General features: G+C 33.9%; 4 protein-coding genes across 4 annotated transcripts; 3 read left to right on the top strand and 1 right to left on the bottom strand.

Moving 5' to 3' along the window:
* The first annotated feature begins 1832 nt into the window (after nt 1-1832).
* HELRODRAFT_155129 (hypothetical protein) lies at nt 1833-4473 on the top strand. Its single transcript, XM_009026490.1, is given in 6 exon segments — nt 1833-2009; nt 2522-2761; nt 2899-3273; nt 3486-3669; nt 3952-4205; nt 4218-4473. 5 exon segments carry the CDS (start codon nt 1884-1886, stop codon nt 4155-4157), a joined length of 1131 nt encoding a protein of 376 aa, XP_009024738.1. The 5' UTR covers nt 1833-1883; the 3' UTR covers nt 4158-4205; nt 4218-4473.
* A 24-nt stretch (nt 4474-4497) lies between these two features.
* On the bottom strand, nt 4498-8972 carry HELRODRAFT_193324 (hypothetical protein; the record flags this gene model as incomplete). The annotated part of the gene is made up of 13 exons (XM_009026489.1): nt 4498-4569; nt 4595-5158; nt 5422-5584; nt 5792-5932; nt 6011-6162; nt 6348-6416; nt 6632-6699; nt 6882-7031; nt 7195-7355; nt 7719-7805; nt 8383-8489; nt 8606-8645; nt 8957-8972. The coding sequence occupies 12 exons, from the start codon at nt 8970-8972 to the stop codon at nt 5062-5064; spliced, it is 1251 nt and encodes a 416-aa protein (XP_009024737.1). The 3' UTR covers nt 4498-4569; nt 4595-5061.
* A 307-nt stretch (nt 8973-9279) lies between these two features.
* HELRODRAFT_102185 (hypothetical protein) lies at nt 9280-15204 on the top strand. The gene is made up of 14 exons (XM_009026488.1): nt 9280-9399; nt 9587-9868; nt 9942-10143; nt 10242-10338; nt 10573-10629; nt 10928-11021; nt 11298-11447; nt 11567-11646; nt 12329-12568; nt 12844-13113; nt 13719-13809; nt 13906-14021; nt 14244-14336; nt 14760-15204. The coding sequence occupies exons 2-14, from the start codon at nt 9715-9717 to the stop codon at nt 14850-14852; spliced, it is 1737 nt and encodes a 578-aa protein (XP_009024736.1). The 5' UTR covers nt 9280-9399; nt 9587-9714; the 3' UTR covers nt 14853-15204.
* A 487-nt stretch (nt 15205-15691) lies between these two features.
* Nucleotides 15692-20929, top strand: HELRODRAFT_193322 (hypothetical protein; the record flags this gene model as incomplete). Its single annotated transcript, XM_009026487.1, has 4 exons — nt 15692-19347; nt 19537-19702; nt 20069-20185; nt 20464-20929. The coding sequence occupies 4 exons, from the start codon at nt 15692-15694 to the stop codon at nt 20542-20544; spliced, it is 4020 nt and encodes a 1339-aa protein (XP_009024735.1). The 3' UTR covers nt 20545-20929.
* Between the last annotated feature and the right edge of the window lie 123 nt (nt 20930-21052).

The raw sequence follows: 21052 nt of genomic DNA, 5'->3' as shown, positions 1-21052 counted from the left end.
TTGTTTCAATATACATGTATTTGATTGATGTATGTATGTGTGAGCGTTGAATAAAGTAATACGCGCGCACACACACAAAACACACGATGCATACACACACATAAACATGCATACACACGCAAACACACACACACATGATGTTGTGGAGCTTAATTTTAAAGAGAAGGCAGGTATCATAACCATATATGGTCATGTTAAAAAGTTCGAAAGATGAAGATAAGCCTATGTATGATAAATTTGCATGAAAATTCGTTGTTGTTGTTGTTGTTGATGATAATGATTTTTGTTATTTTTTATCAAAAGCAAAGCTAGTCGACCAAGGCAAATTAAAATAAATTATTTCTAAATTTATTACCACATAAGAAATTCTTTCACATCTCTCACTCTTTCTCTTCTTCTATTTCTTTCTTTTGCTCTTTCTCTCTTCTTCTTACTTTCACACACACACACATCCATCCATCCATCTATACATACAGACATACATACAAATATACAGACGAACGAGCGAACAAAGAAACGAACGAACCAACAAACATACAAGCAAATAGTCAGCAAAACATAAAAACAAATACATACATACAAACACAAACGGCCGAACGATCGCATTAAATTCAACGTAGAACCATGCCAAAATACACGCAACAAACTCTGACTCTTTCTCTCTCTCTTTCTCTCTCTCTCTCTCTCTCTCTCTCTCTAAACATCTTCACTCTCTCCATTTCTGTTTTTTCTCCTCGTTCACGTACCCTCACTTTTAAACTTATCCATATCTCTTCAATTTTTTTTCTTCTCGCTCCAGCTTCTTTATAGCATCATCTTCATCTTCATTCTAAACGTCCGGGAGAAACATTCATTGTTGTATACATATGTGTACATATGTATGTGTTCATGTATGCAGGAATACAAACATACACACACTGTACATTCATGCACACATACTCACACACACACACACACACTGTACAAACATACATACATACACACACATACAGACACACACACACACACACACACACACACACACACATACATACATACATAAAAACATACGTACATACTTACTTACATACATACACACATAACTTTGCAACCGGCTGAAGAACTGTAAGTTCATTGCTGATGTTCTTGCTTACTCTATTGCAAACACGCTGATGTAAATATACACGTATATTTGTATGTTTGTGTGTATGTGTGTATGTATGTATGTATGTATGAATGTATGTATGTTGAATGTATGTATGTATGTTTGGTTGTTTGTGTGCTGGTATATAAGGTACTAGAAGCTAATCCCTGCTATCGTTCCCCGAGAATTTCGAGTTAGAATTTTGTCTGTTTAAGTGGTTTTTCTAATTTTTTTTTATTTTTGTCGATTTGGAGTTAATTTTAAGTTTATTCAAAAGTTTTTAATTAATAAAAGGATTAAATTTTTAAATTAAATTAGTTCTTTCGCGAATTTGATCCAACTTTTCAAACAAATCTAGTTTGGAGTTATACAGTTTCACATATAGTTGAACTAGACTAGATATAAGAAAATTAAATAATGTAACTCAGTGAATAAGTGAAATGATTTTAAATCAATAAGAAAATTTATCAATTTCATAATTTTATATATTTACTAATCCAAAATCAACTCCAACTAAAAATTGATCAAACTCGATAGATTTATTAAAAACTCTCCAAGTTGTTGTGGCTGCAATACGCCACGGCAATAAGAAAGTTAATAATAACACTAAATAATAATAAAATATATTATAAAAATAATTAAAATAATATAAAAATAATTGTTTTTATAATATTAATAAATAATTTTTTATTCATTTTTCCCCCAACAGTCTCTCTTTCAATCCTCCGAAGCACCAACCAAACTTTGAAACTCTGCCAAAATGTGCGACGAAGACGTTACCGCCCTAGTTGTTGACAACGGTTCAGGTCTGTGCAAGGCCGGGTTTGCCGGAGATGACGCCCCCAGAGCCGTCTTCCCATCAATTGTCGGTCGCCCCCGTCATCAGGTTTGTCCGTTTTGTTCTGTGTTTGCTAGGTTTGTTTGTTCGTTCATTCGTTCGTCTGTATTAGGTTTTTGGTTGATTTTGGACGCGGAAGTTATTGGGTTTTTGTAGAATGATTTGATTGATTGGTAGAATTGATTGGGATTATGATGTGGGATATTGTGATTGTTTAAAGATGACACTTCGCAATTATGTAATCTAAAGAATAGTTTGCTAAGTTGGCGTTGTTTTTAATCAAGAGAAAAAATTAGGAAAAGTTGAAATGGATGAATTGCAATTGAGATGAATAGAATATTGATATCAGATGCCTCAACATTAGATGTCGTTTAGAATTTTCTTTGGTTTCAACTTATATGAAAAACTTACATTAATGTTTTAAACAGTCTGTGCTCACGATGATTCTTTTTTCATTACAGTCTTATTTAGTCAATTTAATTGCCAAAGCGCTAACGATGTACATTTTCCCCGTATGCCCGAGTGATAATTAACCCGGCTCCCTTCAAAAATGCTTCTAGGGTGTCATGGTTGGTATGGGTCAGAAGGATAGTTACGTGGGAGATGAAGCCCAGAGCAAAAGAGGTATCCTAACTCTCAAGTACCCAATTGAACACGGCATCGTCACAAACTGGGACGATATGGAGAAGATCTGGCACCACACCTTTTACAATGAACTGCGTGTGGCCCCCGAGGAGCACCCAGTTCTCTTGACCGAAGCCCCCCTCAACCCCAAAGCCAACAGAGAAAAAATGACCCAGGTAACAATTGAGGAATTGTTGTTGAATTTGGTTAAATTAATTAGTTGTTAAACGATTCAAACCAAATAAATGTTGTGTTAAATTTTGATGATAAACTTTTAAAAAAATTTTAAAATTTAATGAATTTTACTTCGTAGATCATGTTCGAGACCTTCAATTCGCCAGCCATGTACGTAGCCATCCAGGCCGTCCTCTCCCTCTATGCCTCCGGACGTACCACCGGTATCGTCCTGGACTCCGGTGATGGTGTCACCCACACCGTCCCTATCTACGAGGGTTATGCCCTTCCCCACGCCATCCTCCGTCTCGATCTCGCCGGTAGAGATCTGACTGATTACCTCATGAAGATCTTGACTGAAAGAGGTTACTCATTCACGACCACGGCTGAGAGAGAAATCGTGAGAGACATCAAGGAGAAGTTGTGCTACGTGGCGTTAGACTTCGAACAGGAGATGGCCACTGCTGCCTCCTCATCATCCCTGGAGAAGAGCTACGAATTGCCCGATGGACAGGTTACTCGACGATTTTTAACTCAAAAAACTGCGCTAAAAAATGTTTGCTTGTGCTGTTGGTTGAAGACGTGAATGGATCTAAAACGAGAATGACGTTTCTGTCGCTCTGTCAATGATTGACGATGTGCATTTGATTGTTGAGATTACGACGACACGCTGTGCGTTGTGAAATTTTCACAAAAATCCAAAATGTCCATCTCGAAAAATTTCAGGTCATCACCATCGGAAACGAACGTTTCCGTTGCCCAGAGTCCGTCTTCCAGCCTGCCTTCTTGGGTATGGAATCTGCTGGTATCCATGAGACCACATTCAACAGCATCATGAAGTGCGATGTCGATATCCGTAAGGATCTCTATGCCAACACAGTCATGAGCGGTGGTTCAACCATGTTCCCTGGTTAGTTTCACACTACTTTTTTGACATTTTACGATAATTTTCCCAAAGTTATTCAAATTTCCGCGCCTCAAACATTTCGAATGTTTTAAACTCAATGCAATAAAGAATTAGAATGTCAAAAGCTACGAAGATGCTTTTGAGTAATATCAATATCTTACTTAACCAACGCTGGATTTGAACCCGCAAGCACAACATCCCAATACCAAACGAAAGATACGAAACAAAAACTACAAGCCACCAACACCGAGTAACTTTTCTCCACTCTACTCCACACTACTCCAGGTATTGCCGACAGGATGCAGAAGGAGATCACAGCTATGGCCCCAAGCACGATGAAGATCAAGATCATCGCCCCACCAGAGAGGAAGTACTCCGTATGGATCGGTGGTTCCATTCTCGCCTCCCTGTCCACCTTCCAACAGATGTGGATCAGCAAGCAGGAATACGACGAATCAGGCCCATCAATTGTCCACAGAAAATGCTTTTAAGCGCTCTATCAGAGGGAGAGAGAGAGAGGGAGAGGGAGAGAGAGAGAGGGAGAGAGAGAGAAAGAAAGAGTGTGTGGTGCAGTTGTCAGTGTCATTGTTCTTTCGTCTGTGGCTGGTTTGGCGGTAATTATGTTGGGAAATTGGAAATTTTTTTTCGAACGATTTATTTTTCTCGTATCTGTAAGATGATGCGCTATCTAAATATCTATTAATTAATTAATTAATTAATTTAATTATAGTTTCTGGACGTTATCGATGATAATTATTGTTTATTGATAGAGGCCACCACTTTTAATAAAATCGAAACGAAGAACGCAAAAACTCGTCTTAAACTTTCTTAACTACAAAATAAAACAAAGAAAAAACAACTAAAGCGAAACTTAACACATTACAATCGAATAATAATAATAACAACAATAATAATAACAACAAATAACAACAATAATAAAATTTCATTAACAGTACCGCCGAGAAAAATAATACTTCATAACATACATGTAAGTCCATTAAAAAACAAATTGTTTATTATTATTTATTATTATTATTTATTATTATTAACTATTTATTTATTTATTAATATTATGATTATGTGCTCGCGCGTGTTTTGTGCTGTGATTAAACCATAATGTAAGCTATGCCGAACAATGACATCCTGGCTTGAGTATAAACTGAAAGAACTGTGTATGGAATGAAATACAACAAAAATCAACTATAATAATAACAATAATAATAATAACCATAAACGATAACCACAACAATGATAATAATAATACAAGGAATATATAAAGATAAATACTACTGCATACTACCGCAGTGAAGGCACAGCAAATTCAACCGAAGATTATACATTTAAAAACTAGATCAAGAAAGGTAAAAAAATAGGCCACCACCACCATCATCATCATCAGAGATGGCATAAATTTCCTTCCAACTTCACTTTCAAGTTTTCGGCCAGTTTGTCGAGGAATTCAAAAGTGTTTAGGTAATCCTTTCTGCTGAGTCTGCGAGAACGAAGGTCGTCGGGATTGGCATCATCAGTATCATAATCTCAATCATCATCATCATCATCATCGTCGTCGTCATCATCATTATCATCGTCGTCGTCCCCAACATTACTAACATCATCTTCACCATCAACACCAATTAGTAGAGGGGCTCAAAACAGAACGAACGCATAATTCTTAGTCATATACCCAGAATTAACATCGTCGTCGACATTCTCATCATCATCATCATCACTATCAACATCATCATCAAAACCAACTCGCTAATAGGCTTAATGCAGAGCGCCAAATCTTTGGTCATGTATCCGGATTCTATGGTCTCAACGCACACCCTTTCCAAACTCATTGCAAACTTTTCTAATTTCAAATTGTCGTCCAGTTTAGCTCGATGTAACAAACCCCTCGTCCAGGCAAATATGGAAGCTGAAAAATGTGTGTGTGATTGTGAGAGAGAGAGAGAAAGAGAGAGAGAGAGAGAGAGTAGTATAACATTACAAACATCACCAAAATTACAACTTACAACGACAATAACGAATTAACGGATCTTTCATATTCAAAATCAACTTATCAATAGAATTAAACATAACTTCAAAACCGACCAATAAAATTAAAGAACATTTCAATACCGACCAATAGGATTAGTGGATGTTTCTTTGCCCTGCTGATGGAACCTGTAATGCCTGGTAACTGTACCGTGGGCGGCCTCTGCTTCTACCGTTTTGCCATCGGGGCATATCAACACGCTGGTCATCATCCCTAAACTTCCGAACCCTGAACCACAAAAATGAAATAAAAAAAAATTATCAGCATCATCATTATCGTCATCATCATTGCCATCGTCATCAAAACCTTGGGCCACAGAATCGGACTGAACGTCGCCATCGTAATTCTTGCAGGCCCACACGAACCCCCCCTCTGATTTGAGGGCCTGGGCTACCATGTCGTCGATCAGTCGGTGTTCGTATTCGATACCGACCGACTCGAATATGGATTTGTACTCCCTAAAATTATGGAACGAGCAACTACTACTGTGGCTAGTATTCACTATTACTTTTTAACATTATTAATATTATTATATTATTATTATATTATTATTAACATTATTATTATTATTATTGCTTTTAATATTATTAATGTTATTATTCTTAAGGTTGCTATTGTTGTTATTACTGTTATTAGTACGAACTTGGCGTATATTTCTGCGAATAGGTCTCTAAATCTGCCGTCGTAATGCTTCAGAATTGTGTTCTTTGTACTTAAAAGAATAACAGCAGTAATAATAATAAAAATACTACTACTATTACCACTACAGCTGCTCTTACTACTGCTACTACTATTACTACTACTGCTGCTACTACTGCTGTTTCTGCTGCTGCTTCTACACTACTATTATTATCCATCCGTGCATCCATCAATCAATTCATCCCTCCATCATTCATTCGTCCATCTATTCATCAATCTATCAATCACCTCATATACAAATTCATCTTTTTCTGAAGAGCCATTTGAAATGATGAATGAGCGAAATCGCGGATAGACTGAGGTAAAAAAATGGAGGAAAATTAATAAAAAAGGAATAAAAAAATATAAACCTGATTATTATTAGTAATAATACTATTATTACATATTATTATCTCTAATATTCATCTGAGATTGACAGTGTAATGATTAAAAGCCGCGGTTTTTAATACAGAAATCATTTTTTTTCCAAATGAAGCACCTCATCAGTGTTATACATGGCCAGGGCCACTCCTCCCGTCCCCACGAAATCAAAGACACTATATCTCATCGGGCACTGTTTGCCGTCTGCCGGGGTGAAGGTTATCTCTAATTTTCCATCACCGGGTACTACGAAGTCCGTTGCTTTGTACTGATGATGGTGATGATGAAGATGATGATTACGGTTATTATGATGATGATGACGATAATAGTTATAACTACAACAATAACAACAACATAAACAACAACAACGACAACCAAAAAAACAATAACCAAAGTAGCAACAACAAAAAATAAAGAAACAACAAAAAAACCTGGTCCCCAAAGGCATGACGTCCAATCACAATAGGCTTTTTCCAATTACTAACAATTCTTGGAATGTTCTTGCAAATGATAGCCTCCCTGAAAACCGTACCCCCTAAAATGTTCCTAATGGTACCGTTCGGGGATTTCCACATTTTCTTCAGTTTAAATTCTTGCGTGTGTGTGTGTATGTGTGTGTGTGTATGCGTGTGTGCGCGCATGTAAATGTGTTCATGTATATCATCCACATTTTTTCGGTATAAATTCTTGTGTGGTTGTTTGTGTGCGCGTGTGTGCTTGCCGTGAGTGTGTATGTGTGTATGTGTGTGTGCGTGTGTGTATGCGTGTGAGTATGTGTGTTTTACATTTAAATAATTCCCCCCTCCCCGCCAAAGCACAAATGATGATCGATGAGATGGTGATAGAAAATTTGAATATGCAGGCTTAGTGCCGAAGCAAAACAACAACAGCAACAACAACAATAATAATAAAACAACAACAACATCAACAATAATAATAATAAATAATAATAAACCTTCCACTCTATGTTCATCTGGTGTAATGGTAGCACACTTGACACCAACGTTGTATTTCTTGATTGCATTTGCACACTCGATGGTAACTACAATTAATTAAATAATCAATTAATTAACTGATTAACTGATCAATTAATTATTAATATGAAGTTCTGCTATTAATTAGTTCACTTATTAATTATAATACTTTGTCGTCATTAGTTCGTTTAATTAACCGACTTTAACGCTATTATTAATTGATTGATTGAGAAGAATAAGTAAGAAAATAATGAATGGATTATTGATCAGTTTAAAATAAATATACGTTTCGTCAACTATTATGTGTAGTGTGCTACTAGCAGCAACAGTAGTAGCAGCGGCAGTAGTAGCAGCGGCAGTAGTCGTAGTAGTAGAAGCAGCTGCAGCTGCAGCAGTAATAGCAGCGACAGCAGCAGTATAAGCAGCAGCAGTAATAGTAGTATAAACAGTAATAAAGTATTAGTCAGGTAATAATGATGGTAGTAGTTGCAGTAGTAGTAGTAGCAGCAGCAGTAGTAGTAGTAGTTGTAATAGTTATACAAATGTTGATTTTTACCTAATGCAACGTTACAGTAGAAAGTAGCAATGCTTTGGATATGTTTAACTTTATGATAACAAACAAATAATAATAATAATAAAATTAACCTTGGTCATCAGTTTTATCTCTATTCTGTATGGACAGGTCAAAAAAATGAATTTCAATGTCCAGATATGGAAAGATGAGTTTGTCCTTTATGAGGTCCCAGATAATCCTAACAATAATTTGATTATAACTTTTAAGATTTTATAAATATAGTGATAGGATAATTATATTATAAATTATAATAGAAAAATCTTTAATAATAATAATATTAATAATGAAAACAACCTTGTCATCTCATCTCCTTGAATTTCAACAATAGGACCAACTATAATGAACATTTATTAAAATTAAAAATAAAATATTTGTAAAAAATAATACATGAATTCAAATTTCAATTATAATGAAATAATATTAATACCACATCTAAACAGTCTATCTTTATATATATTATTATATTCTTCAATTTCATACATATAAAATAAAAGAAGCAACTATTACACATCATTCATTAAAAATTAAAATATTAAATAGTTATAAAATAAATTATTTTTTAATTAAAAAATGCAAAAAGCATAATAATATTATGAATATAAATAATAATTATTATAGAAAAACACAATATTTATTAAATTTTACCTTTTATTTTAGCCATTTTTCTCAAATTTGATTTGAAAAATCGGTGTTCAAAATAAACTTGTCACACAAGTTTAAAGTCCCAGGTTACAAAGTTTACAGGTGATCAATTATTGAACTATATTGAGATTGAATTGTAAAAAATTAACTAATTAAACAATAAATTTATAATTAATTAATGATGAAATTAATGATTTTGTAATATCATTTCCTCAGTTTAAAAGTATGAATCATTTTGTTCATGATAAGTTAAATTTTGCTTAAGTTTTAATGTTATGCAGTCTATGTACAAATAGCGATAATACGTCTCGGCTTTTAAAGTAGGGTTGCTTTATTAATTTGCTGATTTGTTAATTTGGATCAAATATTTAAATTGTTTTTGAGATCAAATATTGAAAATTTTGTCAAAAGATTATTTGGAGCACTAGATTTGTTGCTATTCACAGGTGTTATACATTTTATTTTTTATTTTTTAATTTTTCTAAAATTGTATTTAATTTAATTTTATTTATTTAAATATTTAATTTTATTTATTATTAATTTTTTGTTCAAATTTTCTAAACTCATTTTCTAATTGAATACGAATACAAAAAATAGTGACTTTTTTCTGATTGATTTTTAAAAAATTTGCAGAAATTTCACTAACTAAAAAGAAAAACTATAGATTTGAAAAAAACTACTAAAAAGTAAAAACTAATAAACTAAACTTACTAAAGCTAGTTATTTTTGCCTACTCCTCCTAAGTCCCAACTAACTTAAATATGGCAAAATCTTTGGAGGATGTTTTATTGAACATAACCCATGTAAAGAATAAAAAATGTGACGGTACCCTCTACTTGCTAACTGAGCGACTGGCCTGGATGCCATCCGGAAAAGATTCATTCACTATCAGCTACAATTATTCTGATATTAAAGGTTAACAGGCATTTCTTTTTAGTTTTTTATTTATTTGCTAAAATTCTCAGCAATAAATTTTTCTTCTTTACAGTTCAGAAAATTTCCCCAGATAAAAAAGAAAAAATTCAACTTCAAATAGTTCTTCACTCTAGTGGGGCTAGCACATTTCATTTTAATAACCCGGGTGGCCGATCTGCTCAATTAAAAGATCGTGAATCTGTCAAGGATCTACTCCAGCAAATGCTCGTTAAGTTTAAAAGGAAAATTAATGGCGATTTAGAAGAGAAACATAAGTAAGTTACATCTATTTGTAATGATTTTTACACTGTTTTATTAGTATTCTTTAAAAAATTTCATTGAAATAATATTGATATTTTTTTTATTTTACTAGAATGTTGCAAGAGGACCCCGAGTTGTTTCAAATGTATAAAAATTTAGTCGTCGGCAACGTTCTCACACCGGAAGAATTCTGGTCTGATAGACTGAAGGTAAACAAAGATTATAAAAAAATATTATTTTAAAATGTTTTTTCAAATTAACTATTGTAATTTGTCAATATTTATTAAGATCTGTGTTATCATCATGCGACTGCTTTGTCTCACTTTTTTCTGTCTGTCTTTCTCCTTTTTTTTTTTTTATTACTAATTCCTAGTTAATTAATTAATTGATTGATTAATTAATTGATTGATTAATTATTATTTTTTTTACTTATAACAAAATAGAGTAATAAGCTGATAGACTCATCAGCACAAAACATTGGTGTTTCAGCTGGCTTTTTGGTCTGCTTATTCTTTGTTTTTATAATTTTTAATTATTTTCATAATAAAAATAATTATGCTAAGAATCATGATAATAATAATAATGATTTTTATTAATTCATAACACTCACAAGCACAAACATATGCATATCATTAAATTAAATCACAATTTGTGATAATTCTATATAACAATAGTTAGTTATTGTTAAATTATAGTACGTAAATAAAATGTATAATTACGTTACGTTATTAATTATAGTTTCCAGTTGTTGATAAAAATAATTTTTATGCAAGTATTGCAAACACCACCACACCCCAGGCAGATATCCAGGGCACGGCAGAGGGGTGCAATGGCATCAGGTACAACTTAACCCCAGACGTGATTGACAACATATTTAAGACTTACCCAGCCGGTATGTTTGTTCCTGTGTGTGTTTGTTTCTTTGTCTGTGTGTGGGTGGGCATGTGTTTTTCTTATTTTATTTCTCAGTTTTTCTCTCTTTCTATCTCACTCTTTGTGTTGTTTGGTATATGTGTGTGTGTGGGCATGTCTTTTTCTCACTTTATTTCTCAATTTTTCTCTTTCTATCTCACTCTGTGTTATTTGGTGTGTGTGTTTGTTTGTGTTGTGTGTGTGGGTGTATCGTCCTACTGTAGTATATTTTCTTAAAATATTCTCCATTTTGCAGTTGAACAGAAGCACTTGGAGTATGTACCCGATAAGTTGACAGAGCAGGAATTCTGGTATGAGTTCTTTCAATCGCACTATTTTCACAGAGATCGCATTAATATCAGTGACAAAGAGTTGTTTGCTGACTGTGCCAAGAACGATGAGAAGAGTGAGTTATGATGGTGATGTTGTTGTTGGTGTGGATGCTGTTGTTGTCGTTGTTGTTGGAATACAGAACGAAACAATTTTAAAATCATTATTCATATTTTAATTCTTTTCTTTCCAAAGTTTTGAGATCAGAAATTGAGACAGAAAAATCAGGGAATAGAATGGATCTACAGTCATTAATTGAGACATCGTCAGATGAGGTTATACGCGTGATAAGATGGTAGTATAGTCGTCAAGGCACCTGTTCCTTCTAGTGCAGTTACCGAGTTTGAATGCAAACAAATCCCTTTTTATCACATGCAATGTGTGCATACAATGCATAGCTTAATGTGTACTTTATTTACATGCAGCGTGTTTGTTTGTGTGTTGTTTGTTGATACCTTTGAAGGTTAACCGTGAAAGAATTAAAAATAAATTAACTAGAAACAAATTAATAAGAGTATATTTATTTATATCTAAATATGTAAGTGGGTCTTTTCTATGAGGTTGTATATGTTTAATATGTGAATTTATACATGCATACATATGCGAAACAAATATGTGTGGCTACACCACAACACGCAACTTCTTACAAAATTCCACGTGTTTATCTATACATACCTACATACAGTTATTGAAGGATTTTATGGATTCGAACTCGATAACTGCAGCAAACTACTCACGAAACAGGCGCCTTTAATCATTAGACTACCGAACTGTCCGTTTCGGTTTATATTAAAAATACAAATTTTTAATCAACCAATCAATCAACCATTTAAATTGATGGCAAAGAAAACAACGTCCTACCTCGGGAGAACTGGGTGTCTGGACGCTAAACGATGATTGATTGATTGATTGGATTGACAAATAATAAGCGGTTGTTTGATGTTTTTCATTGTGCAGTACTATGGAGAGGATTATTTCCCTGAAAAGGAGCCAGGCTCAATATCATCGGCAAACATTTCACTAATCCGACGATTCAATCAACACTCGACTTTGGTGTTGAAATCGATCGATACTCCCCAGAATAGTAGTAATAATAATAATAAAAGTAGTGATGTGCTGGGTGTGGCTGTCGAGAAGAAAGTAACGAGAGATATTAATAATGTAGATGGTGTTGTTGAGAGGAGTAATGGCAAAAAGGTTGGTTCGTTTGTCTGTTTATTTGTTTGCTTGTTCGTTCTTTCGTTTGTACGTTTATGTAATGGAAGATGATTAGGATAGTTGGGATGATATATACTTTGAAATGTTTACAACAATTGTGTTGTAACTCTGTTGTAATAACAATTAAGGTTTATATTTATATAAAAATACTTTTCTGAATGAAACCAAATGAAAGTACTAAAAGTAGATGAAATTTTTAAAAGTTAACAAAAATACGAAAGATGAATAAAACCACCGAACCATACTAAAAATAGAACGGTACAAAGAGAGCATCGCCCTCCTCGTCATCATCGGTGGCGTCAGAGTTAGAACTTTTAACCGGCAACATCGACGATGACGTCATCGGCAGCCGTGACGTCAACGTGACGTCGATGACTAGTTTAAATCTAACAAGAGTTGACGCCTACATGCATGGACCCGTGCCAGAGATGGCGCTAACCTACAACACCAGCGACGAGCTACTAGCTGCCGCTCAGGCTTTCCATAATGACGTCATTTCGTGGAAGTGTAATGCTGCACATCAGGTTTTTTTAGTTTTTTGTCGTTGTTTCTTTGTCTGTTTGTTTGTGCCTGTTCGCCATTACAATCTTAACATCATCATAGACAACATCATCATGAACAACATCATCATTATCACCATTTGTGGTCTCAAAGAATCGCAATAAGGCATTCTTCAGACGTAAGGTTCCGTTGGTTTGTTCAGCTCTTTGAATGAGGAAGTGCAATTGATTGATTGATCGATTGATCGATCGATTGATTGATTGATTGATTGATTGATTGATTGATTGATTGATTGATTGATTGATTGATTGATTGATTGATTGAAGTGCAACGACATTATGATTATTTCTTAATAACTTTTCATCCAAGTAAATAGAATTAAAAATAACTAATAATAAAGTTAATACGAATTTGAGCTAATTAAACCAATTTAATTATTATGAATTTGAAAATCGAATACAGGTCATGAGATGTTCTATTTGAACTAGTGACAACAAATTTTTAGGATTATGCCTGTATATAATATAATAATAGACAACACCATCATTAAAAAACATCATCATTGAAACATCTCTCCAAAACAGCATCGCCATCTTCATCGTCGTCATCACTCTCTAAATAAATATAGATCCTGCCTAGTAATGCGGGCCTGAATGTCCTCAGTGAACTGGCCCCAACTGGAGTACTTATGCAAGATTCTCTCGGCCAACAGATTGATGGTCTTAAAAATTGTCTCCATAGTTATTATTAATTATTAAAAGATTTATATAATTGCTATAATAATAATAATAATAACATTTTTGGAATTCTCTCAGGTATAGTACCTAATGATTCAAAACACGAATTGAAGAGTATGTATATGGCTCTTTCTGAGTTGCTAAGGCATTTCTGGTCCTGCTTTCCCGTGACATCTCGAGAACTAGATGAGAAAGTTTGTTTCTGTGTGTTTTTTCGTTTGCTTGTTTGTTTGGTTGGTGGTTTTTTTTGGTTTGTGAACGTGTTCTTTCTGTTTATGGTTTAGTTGGTTGTAATGATATTTTTTTCATATAATTTTTGTAAAAATAATTATAAATTATAAAGAAGACGCATTAATTATGTTAAAAGAATTTCATCATCATCATTATTATTATTATTATTATGATCTCGCGTCCAGGCTGCTAGGATGGATGAATGCTTGAGAAAGTTTCAGCAGACCAAGTTGGCACCTTTTTCTGAGAAACTACAAACACATCAGCCAGATATCGATGTTAGGATCTTTATATCCTTTTTTCTTTCTAAATTTCTTTCTCATATTTATAAATAGACGGACGGATAATTAGATGTATGGGAATAGATAAATAGATATAGATATATAGATTGATGGATAGGTAGATAGGTAGGTAGATATATAGATGGATGGATAGATAGATAGATAGATAGATAGATAGATAGATAGATAGATAGATAGATAGATAGATAGATAGATAGATAGATAGATAGATAGATAGATAAATAGATAGATCGATGGATGGATGGATGGATGGATGGATGGATGGATGGATGGATGGATGGATAGGTAGGTAGGTAGGTAGGTAGGTAGGTAGGTAGGTAGGTAGGTAGATAGATAGATGTTTTAATGTTTGTGTAAGGAGAATATATAAAATCAATGAATTTTTTTTCAAAAATTCAGCTAACAAGCCACATGAATACGATGATCGAAAAAGCCCACACAAGATTTTCAACATGGCAGGCAAAAAAGTTATCCAGAAAGCCGAATATTTGAAAATTTCTTTTAAAATAAAATTATTACTATTATTACCATTTTCGTTGAATTGTAATATTAATAATTATTATTGATTATTAATTTTTTTATTTTTGATGACGGCGTTCGTGTTCACTGGCAAATGTTTCGATTGTGACGTCATTTTCTTTCAGCCAATCATCAGTGTCCGTGTAAAATCTTGATTGTTTACAAGCGCTATGTTAAAAGAGATGAATGGAACAATGATTTTACGATTTTGGTGTGCGTCGTCATAAAATATAAAAATTTTAACGTATAAAACTTATTAATATTGTTATACCTATATAAATGTAGTTCGCATATGCGTGTGAATCTTGTCAATAAAATTTGACTACGTAACGAACAACTTGCGTTGAAATTAATAATTTGAAAAATTTGCGTAAACAAATGAAAGAAAACAATTATAGTAATATAAAAGTAAGCAATTATAGTGATTTAATGAGGCTTATCTAGCGCCTATTTTATTGTAACAATGTCGTAAAATTGCATACTCTGGAATCTTATTTAAACTTCTTTGCTCTACTTAAATAAACAAAACTTAACTTCGTTCGTTTCACTAATATTTCACAGAATTTTTCCGCTATTTTGCCGTTGTTAGTAATAAAAATGGCGATTTATTCATTTAATCCATTTAGTAAACTTTGCTGTTAAATTTTTCATATGAATTCCACTAATTTTATAAAAAATTTCCTTAAATTTCATTGAATTTTGTGATTTTTTTTTTTTGGAGAATGAGGTTGCTTGTTGGCCTGTTGCTAGCGTAAATTTTTTAATTGAAATATGTTTTCAATTTAAAAAGTTAAAGATTTAATTACTTTCAGATGGATTTTCGCGATGGTTTCCTAAATTTTGATTGCCTGAAATACATCGCATGCACATTTGGAGATGGGGAGTTGGCCAGTAAATACTTGGATTGTACAACTGCTCCAAGTTATGATGTTGAATATACGGAGGATGGTAGTTATGTGGATTATTTCAATGTTAAAAAGCTGGTTGGTCTCATGTCGATCTCTGATAAGCTGAATTTACAAAACAAAGATAGTTCTGCAAGGGTTGAAGGGAAAGATGATAACAATTCAGTAGACAAACTACCAGTTAAATTCAGTTTTAAATCTCTGTCCAACTCTATGTTGAAGCAGTCAAATTCTAATCAGCTGGAAGAAGATGTAGAAACAGCTCGAACACTACCCAAAATTCAGGAGCACATTTCTGAATTGAAATCCGGAACTACTGATATTCAACTAGTTGTTGATGACCATAAAAAAGTGGCAGAGGATATGGAGGAGGGAGAAATTCCAAACACTGAATCACCTGCCAAGAAAATTGATCAGAGCAATAAGGTGGAGACATCTGCAGTTGATGATCGTAAGAAAAAAAGAAAGCCAGAAATTATGAAAGAAAGTCGAAACAGAGATATGCCCCACCAGGGTAGAAGTACAGACAGAAACAGGCGATCATCATCCAGGTCATCGGGTTCTTATTCTAGGTCATCGTCATCATCCTCCCATTCTTCATACGACTCACGAAAGAGAAAGCGTTATAAAAAGTCATATAGTCGTTCTAGGTCAAGAAGTTATTCGTACGGTAGAAAGGTAAAAAATTATGGATATTACGGTGGCTATTACAATCGTAAGAACTCTTATGGTAAAAATTACAAAAATGATTACTACAAGCGTGACTATGATGATAGATACAAGACAGACAGCTATAGGGTTAAATCAAAAGTTCAACCCAGTAAAAAATCCAGCTCAACAAGAAAAACAAAACTATCTGGATTGAGGTCAAAGAGACAGAAAGGTCACAGAAGCAGTAGTGAAAGTAGTTCAAGTGATTCAGGTGATAATAGAGCAACAAAAACCAAAAAATTACCCAACAAGAAGATGAAGTTAGTAGAAGAAAATTCAAAAAAAGCCATTTCTAAATCATCTACCAATTCTAAAATGGTTAAAAAACCGAGTGATGTAAATTATGAAGAGAATGAAACAAGGGTTGTTAAACAGAAAGAGTCTGCTATTAAAAACTTGAAAAATACAAACGTCGATGACAACAACAACAACAACAGCTACGACGTCAACAACATTACTTCAGCTGCGATGACATCAACTACGACATCCTCGGTCACCACTGACAGCTATCATCTTCATCATCAGAGACATCATCTGGAGGATAATGTCCAGATATCCGCTGACAGCCTGAGTAGACGCTACTACGCTGAGAAAAATTCAATCTTCGATCAGGATGATAACAATTCTGATGACACACACTACTACCATCAGCATCTTCAGCAGCAGCAGCAACATGTAGATGGAAGTAGATTGCATGCTGATGGAGAAGATTATTACAATGATAATGTTAGGTATGATGATAAATATGCAAACAGATCTATCAAAAATGTAAAAATTGACAATGTTGACAGCTATAAAAACATCAAAAGTTCAACTAAAAGTAAACAGTATTCAGATGATGACGATAGAAACCTTGAATCGAGTAAAAAATCAACCACTATCAGCAACAAAGATAAAAAAATTTCTTCCACAAAGTCGTCAGAAGCTCATCGAAAACGAGACAACAACAACGATGATGACAACAAGGATGCTAATTACAGCAACAAAAATGTCGACGACAGCACCCAACAACAACAACAGTTTAGTTGGCACGACAACTACAGCCGCAGTGAGAATCCTATGCATAATTCTAATGATGGTGACGATGATGACGAAGGCTACGATTACGAAAACGCCAATTTCTGGGACCTGGACCCTCTTCTTGTCAACAGTATCCAAATGGCGGCTGGCGATGATGACCTTATACTGACCCCGGACAAGATAAAAGAGCTTAAGTCCACTCACACCAATGCACAGCCATTGATTAGTAGTAAGAACTACACTAATAGTAGTGTGAATTTTTCTACCTTTACTAGCGGTACAAATTTTCTTAATGATGCTGCTGGTACTTTTGCTACTAAAGATTTGGCTGGTGTTTCTACTCTTAGTAAAAATATTGATGATTTATGTAGTAGTAATAGTAGCACTACGACTGTTTTTGTAAATTCTTCTGCAGCTACTACTACTACTGCTGCTGCTGCTGCTGCTACTGCTATCATCTCTACCACTCCTTTTCCTACTACTACTTTTGCTACAGCTGATGATGATAATGATATGATTGTAAGGCAGATGGTTGATGGTGAACAATTATTTGGCAATACATGTGATGAAGATGTGGGTGAAACATTTGGCAACGATGAGAATGATGATAACGGTGATGATAATAATAATAACAATAATAATCGTGATGATGGTGACGACAATGATTGTAATGAATCTGAGTATTTGAAGCTGGAGAGGATGCTAAATATTAATAGAAATGTTGAAGATGATAACGCGGCTGCTGCTACTTCTGCTGCTGCAGCTGACGACGCGGCTGAAGATAGACAGATGGAAAATGAAATGAATGAGGATTGCATCAACGAAAAGGATGATAATTACAATGAGTATAGCGATTATGGAAATATGGAGAACCTCAATGACGGTGGTGGTGATGATGATATTGTTAATGATGCTAACGACGACAGCATTGTTGTTCAATCACCATACACCAACTATTTTAAAGATTTTAAAGAAACCAGTACGATCCCAGAGGGTAATAATAATAATAATGATAATAATAATAATGATGATGTTCATGATTATGATAATGACGATGATATCAACTTAGATCATGATAAAGATACCAGTTGCAGTGCTTATAAAACTGCCACGATCGACATCAAACATTCCGAAATTTCTGCATGTCCCGTGAACGATAGAAGCGACACGACTCCGCAACTGCTTGCCTCCATGGAAACAAGTGATAACAATAGTAATGATGACAACAACAACCCTGAGACCAAAGATCTCAAGTGCAAGAATCGCTACAAGGTCGGGGTGGTTAAAAAATCCTCCAAGCCTAAGGCAGCAGTCGAAGAAAAAGAGACAACGTCGACTTGTCATAGATCAATTCTAAAGAAAGATTCTACTCACAAAGTGGCCCCTCTGTTGAATAATAATGATAATAATGATAATAATAAATCAATTGATGACGTCATCAATTATTGTCAGCTGGCCCTGAATCAGGCGCTTGCACTTTCTAAAGGCCCAGCTGTCAATAACGAACGTCTAAATGAGATTGTCGAAAGAATGATGAGAGAGGCTACTAGCTTGAGAGAGTGTATTGGGGCTTCGGCAGTGCCGGGTAATAACCCTCAACAATCCCTCCACCAACAGCCAAGAGTGACGTCAGCATCGACCTCATCTTCATCAGTGTCGACCGTTAAAACCGGTAAAAAACCCGAAAATGTAGTCAACGCCGTAAATGGCAGTCTGAGTGTTGAAACCGTACTGGCCACTAGTTACCTCTATTCGCCACAAATTTCGCCCCCGCCCCCGCCACCCCCTCTACAGCAGCCTTCTTCTGCCAGGGTCCAACAGCCACACAATCAGTTAGACTTTTGTTTTTATTGATTTTGTCCCTATGAATAAACGCTAAGATATTACCGTTCACCATGTATTTTATGTAAAATACTTGAACACGGACTACCAGTACTTGCCAAAATTATCACCGCTAGTATAATTATTTTATTGTATTGTGATAATATCACCAACTTTCCATACCACCATCAAACAAACAGTTTAAAAGTGAACTTAGATCATATGAATGTCAGTGGTGGAGGCGGAGGTGCGTCTCAACATTGCAACAAATGGATGGAAAAGTTTCAGCCCTCCGGCGTGCATGGGGGTGGCTCGAGGTCGTCCCCTAGTGACACCCACTTGACACATAGGGACTCCGAAGTCATTGTTAGTGGAGTTTTTTTTTTAATCATTTGTTGTTGTTAAGTTTATTATGTTTATAATTGTAGTTAGTATTTTAATTTATTTCGTAGTTTTAATTATTATCAATATTGTTATTACCATTAAGCTTATTATTATTATTGTTATTATCACCATCATCATCGTCACCATCATCATCATTTGCTTACTGTAATCTATGTTTAAGGAATTTATCTTTTATTCAAATTTTTTCTATTTAAAATCATCACTATTACTACTGTGTACGTTGTTAAATTTAACTGTAAATAAATAACGCAGTTATCATATTTATATCACAATAATATCATAATTACATCATAATAATTTTGTAATTATAACGTCTTCTTTCCAAAGCCTTGCAATACTATATCGGTTGAGATGGAGCTAAGGAGGATTATGAAGCCTATGTACAATAGAGGTGACATTACAAAAGATCAGTACAAAGACATCATGAAGAAGGCTGTCACTAAGGTTAATTAATCTTTAATTATAATAATAATTATGATTGTTATTTCAATTATAATATATTTATTTATTTTTACTTTGTTTGCTTAGTTATGTAATAGGAAGTGTGAATTAAAATGCACTGTGTACGTGTGTTTGTATATGTGTTGGTAGAATTGGTAGGTTTAATTAATATAGAAGTAATAATAATAATCACTTAATAAATTCAAACATATATTAGGAATAAATAAATTATGATTATTAGTTCATTATAATATTATAATTTTCATCACACCCCTACCCAGATTTGCCTGTTGAAGAGAAACCTTACGCTGCACGAACTAACTGACTATTTGCAAATGTACATTGATAGCGTTAAGAGATGATGATAATGATAATATTAAGTTCTATATATATATATATATATATATATATATATATATATATATATATATATATATATATACATTGTTATATATACTGTTTTATGCTGTTTGGATATTTTTATTATTACTTAACTTCCCTTTGTCGTAATGATTGTATAAAGTATGTTCTCGCATGTGTGTGTGTGTGTGTATATATGTATGTATGTATGGATGGATGTAAGTGTGCATGCCTGTATCTGTGTGTATATATATGTATGTGTGTTGTGTGTGCGTACGTGTGTTTGTATGCATCTAAACGTGTTATGGATCGGTTATTATTAATATTATTATTTTCTTGCTTTAGTGTTTTCACTATTTTTTCACTGAAGATTTTCCTGGAGATATTTTTCTGTTTTTTTTTTCTCCACGTTAAATACGTTGTTGATACAATCTTAAACGTAATTTGTGGTGTATTTATATAAATATATATATATATATATATATATATATATATATATATATATATATA

This window comes from Helobdella robusta (genome assembly GCF_000326865.2).
Source record: "Helobdella robusta unplaced genomic scaffold HELROscaffold_47, whole genome shotgun sequence".
NCBI lineage: Eukaryota > Metazoa > Annelida > Clitellata > Rhynchobdellida > Glossiphoniidae > Helobdella > Helobdella robusta.
This window is presented reverse-complemented; position numbering and strand designations above follow the sequence as displayed.